This window comes from Salvelinus sp. IW2-2015, unplaced genomic scaffold (assembly GCF_002910315.2).
Source record: "Salvelinus sp. IW2-2015 unplaced genomic scaffold, ASM291031v2 Un_scaffold1875, whole genome shotgun sequence".
Lineage (NCBI taxonomy): Eukaryota > Metazoa > Chordata > Actinopteri > Salmoniformes > Salmonidae > Salvelinus > Salvelinus sp. IW2-2015.
In genome coordinates, this window is record NW_019943238.1 from 128,888 (window position 1) to 140,219 (window position 11,332).

An 11,332-nucleotide genomic window follows, 5' to 3' on the forward strand; every position below is an offset into this window, starting at 1 on the left:
TGTGGAACGTTGTCCCACTCCTCTTCAATGACTGTGGAATGTTGTCCCACTCCTCTTCAATGACTGTGGAATGTTGTCTCACTCCTCTTCAATGACTGTGGAATGTTGTCCCACTCCTCTTCAATGACTGTGCAAAGTTGCGGGATATTGGCGGGAACTGGAACACGCTGTCGTACATGTCGATCCAGAGCATCCCAAACATGCTCAATGGGTGACATGTCTGGTGAGTATGCAGGCCCTGGAAGAACTGGGACATTTTCAGCTTCCAGGAGAAAGAGAAATTAACATTCAATTCTCTGGCAACAGCTCTGGTGCACATTCCTGCAGTCAGCGTGCCAATTGCACGACACCTCAAAAACTTGAGACATCTGTAGCATTGATTAGTGACAGATCTGCACACCAGATTGCCTTTTATTGACCCCAGCACAAGGTGCACCTGTGTAATGATCATGCTGTTTAATCAGCTTCTTGATATGCCACACCTGTCAGGTGGATGGATTATCTTGGCAAAGGAGAAATGTTCACTAACAGGAATGTAAACAAATGTTTGCACAACATTTTAGAGAAAAGCATTTTGTTAGTATAGAACATTTCTGGGATATTTTATTTCAGCACATGAAACATGGGACCAAAACGTTACTTTTTGCGTTTATATTTTTTGTTCAGTGCAGTTGACGTTAGGCTACTGCTTCAGATTTATTACAAAGACTGAATGACATTTGATACATGAGTTCAAATGCATTAGCCTTCTTTATTCCAATATGTGTGTCATTCAGAAAACAGTGCATTAGTGAGGGGCTATGCGACAACAAAAGGGAAAAGTGGCATGCCTTGTAAAGTTTGGAACTGGCAGGAGGATGGTTCATGGGCGCTGCCTAGCAACCAACAAGAGTATAAGCGCATAGTGAGTGCCGTAGCATTAGGGCTACGTTTCATACTAAGCCGTAGCATTAGGGCTACATTTCATACTAAGCCGTAGGAGGAAAGAGAAAAAAAGTAGTAATACGAAAGGGGTTTCATTAAAGGGTTTCATTAAATGGCGCCAAAGGAGTTTCATTAAATGGCGCCAAAGGGGTTTCATTAAATGGCGCCAAAGGGGTTTCATGAAATGGCGCCAAAGGGGTTTCATGAAATGGCGCCAAAGGGGTTTCATGAAATGGCGCCAAAGGGGTTTCATTAAATGGCGCCAAAGGGGTTTCATTAAATGTCGCCAAAGGGGTTTCATTAAATGGTGCCAAAGGGGTTTCATTAAATGACGCCTAAGGGGTTTCATTAAATGACGCCTAAGGAGTTTCATTAAATGACGCCTAAGGAGTTTCATTAAATGACGCCTAAGGAGTTTCATTAAATGGCGCCTAAGGAGTTTCATTAAATGGCGCCTAAGGAGTTTCATTAAATGGCGCCTAAGGAGTTTCATTAAATGGCGCCTTAGCGCGAAAGGGATTTCATAAAAAAAGCTGGCATGTCAAGTTTTGAAAACTTTAATAGCATACAATTTCAAGTTGTCAGTAAACAATACATTTGATTTAAAAAAAGAAAAAAAAAGATTGGTCCTGAACTATCCAATGGCTGACATATATAACTGTGCAACGGTGATCATCAACAGTCATAACCATCACAGCTACCAGCAGATAAGGTAGTGGTTTGGAATAAAGCTATGTTATTAATAAAAATTATTAAAATTGGCTCTGGCGCATTGTTCGAGTGTACCGAGTGTCATACATTGCAATGTAACTGTTAACCAGCTATACTTTGAGCTGGTTTCCCCAGACCAGAGATTAAGAGTTCCTCCTGGACTAAAAAAAGCATTGTCAACTGGGAATCTCTACTGAAAATGCTTTCTAGTCCAGGATGAGGCTTCATCTTGGTTAGGGAAACTGGCCCTATGAGATTGACACCACACATGAGGTTGAAATGGCACATCAAGTTCCACCATGCAAATCATTTCCTGCAGTTTACACACATACATACATATATATATATATATTTTGACTCCATACCCTTGCATGTGTATGTATGTATGTATATATATATACACACACACACACACACAATATAGAGACGAAGAGAGTGATTAATTAAATCTCCTCTCCCCTAGTCTTCTCCATTTCCTCATCCTCAGTTTGACTCATTCGTCCTCCATCCCACCATCTTGATTTCAGGGTGTTGGCTTTAGGTGGACCCTTTTTTTTTTTTTTTTGCCTATTATTGGTGGCTGGCACCGGAGGCTGGTGAAGGGAGGACAGCTGAAAATAACAGCTGGAATGGAGTAAATGAAAGATGATACTATAAGCCTGTGCCCACCCCGTGTAAAGTGTCACCAGCCACCACTGGGAGGTGGATATTACCATTGTCCCCCACTCTCACATGAGCCTGTTGACGGTGGTGGACAGAAAGTCTTCGTAGCTCATGCGTATGTTTCCCGTCATGGCGGAGTCTTTCTCCCTGAAGGCCTGTGTCATGCTCTGTAGCTGTGTACACACCTGGATGAAAGAGTCTAGCTGCAGGGAACCAGGACGCCCAGAGCTCACAGCGTACTTAGCCGCTATCGTCTCAGTGAACTGGGGACTCAGGTTATATCCCATCTGGGACAGGGCTGGAGGGAGGGAGGGAGGGAGAGAGGGAGAGAGGGAGAGAGGGAGGGAGGGACAGAGGACAAAGACCAAGAGATTAAGACAATGTTTTTATTTCATTTTCTCCATCAATCAAAATGTCTTCTGCTTACATTGTCATCACAGAGAGTTTTCACTAAGTCATGCATTGACKTCAAWAKRAWWWTYMTWTTGAMGTGGGAGTTAGGATTCACCTCATACTGGCACACCCCACCCACACGCCTCACCTTGGTGTAGCTCAGTGCCACTGATGCAGCCGGAGCGGTCGCGGTCGTACTGTTGGAACAACTGTCTCCACTGTTGCATGAAGACCCACAGGGCTGAGAACCCAAACAGGTCGATACGGCCACACTTGGTCTTGTCAAACATGTCTGGTAAAAAAACAGGAGAGGAAATACATGAATTCACAGCAGGTCTACAGCTGACAACAAGAGGTTAATGGGTTGTATTGGTAACCACACCAGGTGACTTGTAGAAAATGAACATGTTTCTTTTCTTCTCTCATCCCATTGGAGAGAGTTACTATCAGGTACATTTATGTTCTAAGGGAAAGTACAGATGTCTTTTAGTGAATGGGAAAACTGTGGTTGGTAAAAACCCAGTGAGGAGTCCAATATCATATGACAAGAAGGTATGAATCAATGGACAAGTCTATAACAGAAGGTAATGAGCATACGCAAGTCTATGACAGAAGGTATGAGTAATATGACAAGTCTATAACAGAAGGGTGTGATCAATACGACAAGTCATGACAGAGGGTATGAGTCAATAGACAAGTCATGACAGAAGGGTATGAGTCAATATGACAAGTCTATAAAGAGGTGTGAGTCAATACAAGAAAGTCTATGACAGAAAGGGTATGAGTCAATACGACAAGTCTATGACAGAAGGGTGTGAGTCAATAGACAAGTCTATGACAAGAAGGTATGAGTCAATATGACAAGTTCTAACAGAAGGGTGTGAGTCAATACGACAAGTCTATGACAGAAGGGTATGAGTCAATACGACAAGTCTATGACAGAAGGGTGTGAGTCAATACGACAAGTCTATCAGAAGGTATGAGTCAATACGACAAGTCTATACAGAAGGGTTGAGTCAATACGACAAGTATGAGAAGGGTATGACAATACGAAGTCTATGACAGAAGGGTATGAGTCAATACGACAAGTCTATGACAGAAGGGTGTGAGTCAATACGACAAGTCTATACAGAAGGGTATGAGTCAATACGACAAGTCTATGAAGAAGGGTATGAGTCAATCGACAAGTCTATGACAGAAGGGTGTGAGTCAATACGACAAGTCTAATAAAGAGGTATGAGTCAATACGACAAGTCTATAACAGAAGGCGTATGGAAACTACATGATATCTACTGGCACACCACTATACACTACCTCCACGAATATGTCATTCACATAAAATGTGATGCGTGTGACTTGTAAGAGTGAAGATTTGAACACTTAGCCCAAGTCTTCACTCTGTCCTATCTGTTAACAGTACATATGTACCTCCTCATTCATATATCTTTATATCTTTATCCCATTACACTTGTGTATAAGGTAGTAGTTGTGGAATTGTTAGGTTAGATTACTTGTTGGTTATTACTGCATTGTCGGAACTAGAAGCACAAGCATTTCGCTACACTCGCATTAACATCTGCTAACCATGTGTATGTGACAAATAAAATTTGATGTGTGAGTAGGACAGTTTTGAATGTCTGACTCAAAAGATAAATCACCATCATCCCCTTTACATGTCTTTAATTCTCCCTCTCTCCATACTTTCCAACACCCTACTCTTCCCCTCCCTCTCTCTCTCTACATCTAGGGCTGTTGCAGTGACCATATTACTGCCACACCGGTGGTCACAAGTCATGAAGGCAGTCAAATTCCACATTACAGTTTAGTCACAGTAATTAGGCTTCTCCAAGCTCTGATGGTGCTGCTGGTCATTAGTATCCTACCAAACTTGCTAACTGCCTGGTACTAAGCACTCCATTGTCCCTCTAATCACTCTGATATCAATGCAAATGTAATGGTAAATCTAGTCAAATATTTCATGAGAGCCCATGAGCTCATGTTTAGTGAGTCCTCCAGATCAGATAGTAGGGATGACCAGGGATGTTCTCTGTTTAGTGAGTCCTCCAGATCAGATAGTAGGGATGACCAGGGATGTTCTCTGTTTAGTGAGTCCACCAGATCAGAGGCAGTAGGGATGACCAGGTATGTTCTCTGTTTAGTGAGTCCACCAGATCAGAGGCAGTAGGGATGACCAGGGATGTTCTCTGTTTAGTGAGTCCACCGATCAGAGGCAGTAGGGATGACCAGGGATGTTCTCTGTTTAGTGAGTCCTCCAGATCAGAGGCAGTAGGGTTGACCAGGGATGTTCTCTTGATAAGTGCGTGAATTGGACCATTTTCCTGTCCTGATAAACATTCAAAATGTAACGAGTACTTTTAGGTGTCAGTGGAAAATGTAGTGATGTAAAAGTTGTAAAAAAATAGTAAAGTAAAAGTACAGATACCAAAAAAAGTGAATACTTTCAAGTACTACTTAAGTACTTCACTGAAATTACACACTAGGGCTACACGATATGGGCAAACCATCTAGGACTTGTTTTTAACCAAATGTTGCAATTGCGATTTGACCACCGAATTAAACAAAACTGTTGGAATCATGGAAACAGAATGACTATTCTAAATTCTAAAAGTTATAATATAATAGTGGGCACTTTGAACACAGTGTTGTTTGAGATGACAACGAATTAAAATGTCAGGGAGGAGTTATTGTGACAGGGTAGGAACTAAAGTGTTGATAAGTGTTCCCTAGGGGACCCTACACGCTTTGGCTACATTGCATGTTTTCTCTTCGCTACTTCATGTAGCTAACATATTCTTGCTTTTCATATTCCGCTTTGATTTAGAAGATACCGTTGCACAAACAACATGCTGATTTAGGTCTACACCATCACTGGTATTATCAGGCTGTATTAGCTAGCTACGTTTGCTCTTACTCAGTACATTTATTAGCTAGCTAGCTATTAGCATTAGCGGCTAACAATTAGCATCTCACAAGATTTAGGGAAACTTGCTAAGAAAATACAAACTATCTGTTTGCTGATGTAAGAAACACAAACGAATAGTGTCATTATAGGACGCTAGTGGATTTAAAGTAAGAAGCAAAATGAAAACAGCATTGTTGCATGTGCTGCGTTGACCATGCAGACTGAACGCAAGTGTCTCCTGGTTGAGGAACATCAAATGTGCTCCTTGAGTGACAGGGAGCGTGGCTAGGTCTGTGTGGAAAGCGGCACGGAGAGAAAGAGCGGAGAGAGATGACTCAAGTAGCGAAGTAAACTATAAAAATTGACATGACACATGGCGTATCACATTTAACAAACCAAAAATTCAAATAGCGGTGTAGAAGGTAAAGTAAAAACTCAAACCGGTCCCTGTATCAATACCGCTATATCTCCAAGATTTTCTATCCAAGGTGCTATAGCTAGCTAAGTAACGTTAGTATAGTAGGTTGAAGACAATAAATCTGCGCCGAAGATTAGAACAAACGGTATACCGCCCAGCCCTACTATGGGGGATAGTAGATTGACATAGGCTAGTGCTTTTGTTGTTTGTAAGGCCTACACATCTTGTTGACTGACGGAAATAAAATGTGGACATTTCTTCCAATATCTTCAATATGCACCTCGGAATTGGATAAGGACGCGCACAGTTGCGTCCCCAATGTGTCCATCTTCACTTGTAGCCTGTGAGAAGGACCCGATCACGTGACGGAGAGCCGTGTGAGTGAGGAGACCCTGAGTGTGATGGGCAATCCGAAGAGAGAAGGGCACAACGCAGCACTCCGAGCCGCAAAAGGCATGGATTTTTTTTAATGCATTACAGCCACAAAGGGGACGGCGCCGTGAAATTTGAGGCATTATCAAGTGCATGTCAAATTGTGAATGAGAGACTGATGAACTGTGTACAGCCTACACAAAAAATGCCTTTCAAGTGACTTTCTTCAAATCATCATTAGAGTCGCATTATGCAGCCTTACAATGTATTAAAAATAAAAACATATAGCCCAACATTTGTAGAACTAMTAGWTAAATTAATAACTCTAAATTAAGCATCTAGGAATACCTGTTTCTTTGTTAACCGCTCGACACAGAATAGCCGCATGTGCGCACTACCTCAAATCATTTGGAGAAAATATTTTATATTTTATTATGCTTTGTTCAATCGTATTGTTTATACTATAAAATAATGCCAACCGAATTCTAAGCAAATCTTGTCTGCTAAATGAACTCGTGTAGCCCACAGCCATATGACATAGCCACATCAGGACAACTCAGAGTACGCTATTCTGTTCTTCTGAAATAGACTACATTTCCTTCATATCATGTTTCTTTAGAACTGTCTAAAATAAATAATGGATTTATTGTTAAGSTGTAGGCTACCCAACACGGATTTATTAGACTTTWWAAAAATGGCTTGTAAGAAGCCAGGAGATACTAAATGTGTTTAAGTTAATTAAATGGTCAACTACCATGAGACAGACAGTTATTTGCATGACAATCACCRGCTGATAAAATGTCTACACCTCCCTCTCTCCATCCCCCTCTTCCCTGTTTAACTCACTGATCATCATAAGGCAGGTCTCGTCGTTGAAGGCTGACCAGTTGGAGTTTACCAGAGCCTGTTTCAGTTCCTTTAGAGTGATGGAGCCGCTATGGTCTGTATCCACTGTCTGGAACCACTGGTATGCTTCTGGATTCACCCCTGGTGGTATGTTACCTAGGGATGAGAGAGAGAGAGAGATGKATGAGTGGTAAACGAGAAGAGACTTACAGGTTAAACCATTCTAACACAGTCTTTGGTTGAGGTTTGTGTGCATGCCTTGGAAAATGTCTTGTCTGTGCATGCGTCATGCCATCTCTGGAGAGTGACAGACAGAGACACAGATAGAGAGAGATAGAACTGTTTCCAGGTCAGTTAAAAAGACACTGATTAATAAACACACWTCCATTCAGGTTGTAGTAGATAGGAAAGATAACCATGGCAAAATAATACTGGTAGATGGAAGGAGACTGACAGATTGAAAGGCCAGCCGACCACAGATAGACAGACAGAGAGGGAAGGGGAAGTAGAGTGAGTGAAAGAGAGAGAGAGGAGGAGAAGTAGAGTGAGTGAGAGAAGGGGTAGGAGAGAGAGAGAAGGGGGAAGTAGAGTGAGTGAAGAGAGAGAAGGGAAGTAGAGTGAGTGAAAGAGACGAAGAAGGGGAAGTTAGAGTGAGTGAAAGAGAAGAGAAGGGGAAGTAGAGTGAGTAAAGAGACGAGAAGGGGGAAGTAAGTGAGTGAAAGAGAGCGAGAAGGGGAAGTAGAGTGAGTGAAAGAGAGCGAGAAGGGAATAGAGTGAGTGAAGAGAGCGAGAAGGGAAGTAGAGTAGAAAGAGAGCGAGAAGGGGAAGTAGAGTGAGTGAAGAGAGCAGAAGGGGAAGTAGATGAGTGAAAGAGAGCGAGAAGGGGGAAGTAGAGTGAGTGAAAGAGAGCGAGAAGGGGAAGTAGAGTGAGTGAAAAGAGGAGAAGGGAAGTAAGTGAGGAAAGAGACGAAAAGGAAGAGTGAGTGAAAGAGACCGAGAAGGGGAAGTAGAGTGAGTGAAAGAGAGCGAGAAGGGGAAGTAGAGTGAGTGAATGAGAGAGAAGGGGAAGTAGAGTGAGTGAAAGAGAGAGAGAGGGAGGTTGAGTGTCATTTAAAGCTGAGCCCAGATGCATGCTGTCCCTGTAGGGAGTGGTAACAAGTCTGTTTATCAGCCCTGTGACTCAGCTACCACAGGGGGACAATATCACTACCGTGCATACACAATTAACCCAGTCATCACTCCACCAGTCTAAGTCCTGCTCAGTGGTACAAAGAAAATTCTGTCAGTCTCCACAGGACAGGCGGCCAGTCTCCACAGGACAGGCGGCCAGTCTCCACAGGACAGGCGGCCAGTCTCCACAGGACAGGCGRCCAGTCTCCACAGGACAGGCGGCCAGTCTCCACAGGACAGGCGGCCAGTCTCCACAGGACAGGCGGCCAGTCTCCACAGGACAGGCGGCCAGTCTCCACAGGACAGGCGGCCAGTCTCCACAGGACAGGCGGCCAGTCTCCACAGGACAGGCGGCCAGTCTCCACAGGACAGGCGGCCAGTCTCCACAGGACAGGCGGCCAGTCTCCACAGGACAGGCGGCCAGYCTCTACAGGACAGTCGTCCTCCATAGAGGAAAATCTATGGAGCAAGAGATCCTGTCTGAACCCTTGTCTGAGATACTTTTACTATACTTGTGGGGACCAAATCATTGATTCCCATTCAAAATCCTATTTTCCCTAACCTGTAAGCCTGAAAATAGCCTTTTCCTGGTGGGGACTGGCAAAATGTTTTCATAATTTTACTATCCTTGTGAGGACTTCTGGTCCCACCAAACCACACAGTGAAAACTATAACACAGTAACTGACCTGCTGGAGACTGCTGTCCATAGGGCCCTCCCTGTGGCTGTCCTCCATACCCCCCAGCATAGGGCCCTCCAGGGGTCTGTCCCCCTCCGTACGGGGCCCCTGGTGCTCCCCCAGCCTGCCTCCCCTGTCCTGGGGCCCCATAGCCCCCGTAGGGTCCACCTGGGGCAGCCCCTCCAGCATTCTGACTCCCTGGAGGTGCGGTCGCTCCCCCATACGGGGCGTAGCCCGATGGGCCAGAGCCTCCGTACTGTCCTGGTGGAGCACTACCCCCGTATGGAGCACCAGGGGGTGGGTGTTGACGGGGGAAGTTACCCCCTCCGGCTGGTCCTCCTGGATAACCCTGGAGAGAGAAGGAGGATGTTCAATTGGTTAATGATAAAACACAAATCCATAACATAGTAGCCTAGGTTACTGTTGATTCYCTTTYCTATTAGTAAAGACAGCAAGGAGCMTATTGTGTCTCCGACATGCAAATATCACCATGTTGCCTAAATATCCTAAGGCCAAACTATACAACACAAATAACCTGATACGGATGATTATCATCCCAATATAGCCTACTACATACAACTGAAACAATAACCCTGGTTTACAGCCATTGGACTCTACTAGTCATTAATTGAGTAACATTAGTCCACTAAAACACAAGCACTAGGCTACAGCCAAGCACATGTAGCCGCTGGGGCAAACTTAATCCAATACCACATATTGGACTAATGGGAGTCGAACGTTACTCCATATAGTCCAAGGAACCTTACATGTTCTGTTTAAATGCAAATTGGTTCTGGAAACCAAAAAGAGTCAAATACTCCATCTAAACGTGAATCGATTCTCAACTGTGGTCCGGTTCTAGACACATAAGCGCTCTACTTTCCCGTCACATCCAAGATATCTCACAAATAGAAAATAAACAGTAGTTGCACCGTGTTTTAACCGGTTAACACGGTTGCAGCAGACATCATTTTTCAGCGACAACACATTTGTCTTCCGTTTACACCCAGGTGTTCCAGGAGAGGCCGGTAGCTAATTAGCACAGGTCTTCCGCCTTTATTTCTGTAAATACGCGCTGTAACATGGAAATATGTCCGTGTGGGAAGACTAACTCTATTAAAAAGGTGTGTAGTATTTTAAAGTTATCTTTTGAAAATGATGTCTTGCTGATTTGAAAGTACCGCAAAGCGATGSGTGTAAATGTTCACAACAAGCGTCCGGGCTCTAACCAAAATTCCCCCGGTCAGATGTTACTGTAGTCTATAGGCGCTAAAGCAGTTAGCGTCTATGGGTAGGGCAAGCTATGCCTACATAGTTACAATGTAACAAAAGGCAATTGTTTCAAGGGACAAATTATGCTTACTACATAAAATGTAACAGTGTATCCACTCTGCTAGAACACAGAAACCGGTAATATTGTAACTAGTTACATGTTTATACGCGCCTTGCTAAAGGCTAGCTGCTGTAACTTTTTTTGTASCATTAGCAGTCAATAATAGGTTATACCGCAGTCCACTCACTTCACCACCTCAAACGACTACACACCAAACGCATAGATGGACATATCATAACGCACAACAGTAAATAGCTATTATACATRTTTATAATAAATATCAAACCAGGATAAGGTATATTTACCTGGCCGTAGTTAAAACTCATTTCGAAAAGAACTTCGATACCCACGTATCCGCACAGAATAAATTCAACCACCTTCTCGAAGCGGATTGGCGCATTTTGCTTGTCAGTCAAAACCACACCCTCGTCCAACGCGTCTGATTGGTCGAGAGAGTGGAACAAATGATCACGGTGGAACTAATGAGTCATACCTCGAGAATGCACCGAAACTACATGAAAATATGAATCAAGAGTCCGATGAGGTGACGCACAATTGTCCCAGCGTCATCCGGGTTAGGGGAGGGTTTGGCCGCCCGGGATGTCCTTGTCCCATCGCGCTTTAGTGACTCCTGTGGCAGGCCGGGCACATGCACGCTGACGCTATCRTCTATGGGGGGTGATATGTGCCAGAATTAAGTCTAGGCAACCGTACTAGGATGTTATTGCGAGATGTTATTGCGAGTGTAGCGAAATGCTTGTGCTTCTAGTTCTGACAGTGCAGCAATGTCTAACAAGTAATATCTAACAATTACACAACAAATACATAATACACACATCTAAGTGAGGAATGGAATAAGAATATATAAATATATGGATGAGCAATGTCAGAGTGGCATAGG

General features: G+C 43.6%; 1 protein-coding gene across 1 annotated transcript; it reads right to left on the reverse strand.

The window, feature by feature from the left end:
• Positions 1 to 1,465: 1,465 nt before the first annotated feature.
• On the reverse strand, positions 1,466 to 11,021 carry pef1 (penta-EF-hand domain containing 1). Its single transcript, XM_024139682.2, has 5 exons — positions 10,737 to 11,021; positions 9,108 to 9,447; positions 7,251 to 7,406; positions 2,840 to 2,983; positions 1,466 to 2,596 (listed from the first exon to the last, which is right to left on the reverse strand). The coding sequence occupies exons 1-5, from the start codon at positions 10,755 to 10,757 to the stop codon at positions 2,364 to 2,366; spliced, it is 894 nt and encodes a 297-aa protein (XP_023995450.1). The 5' UTR covers positions 10,758 to 11,021; the 3' UTR covers positions 1,466 to 2,363.
• Between the last annotated feature and the right edge of the window lie 311 nt (positions 11,022 to 11,332).

Coding starts and splice junctions, on each gene's coding strand:
- pef1 (XM_024139682.2), bottom strand. CDS start 10,757: ATGAGTTTTAACTACGGCCAG. Junction 9,448..10,736: donor TGAGTTTTAACTACGGCCAG/GTAAATATACCT, acceptor TTCTCTCTCCAG/GGTTATCCAGGAGGACCAGC. Junction 7,407..9,107: donor TGGACAGCAGTCTCCAGCAG/GTCAGTTACTGT, acceptor TCTCATCCCTAG/GTAACATACCACCAGGGGTG.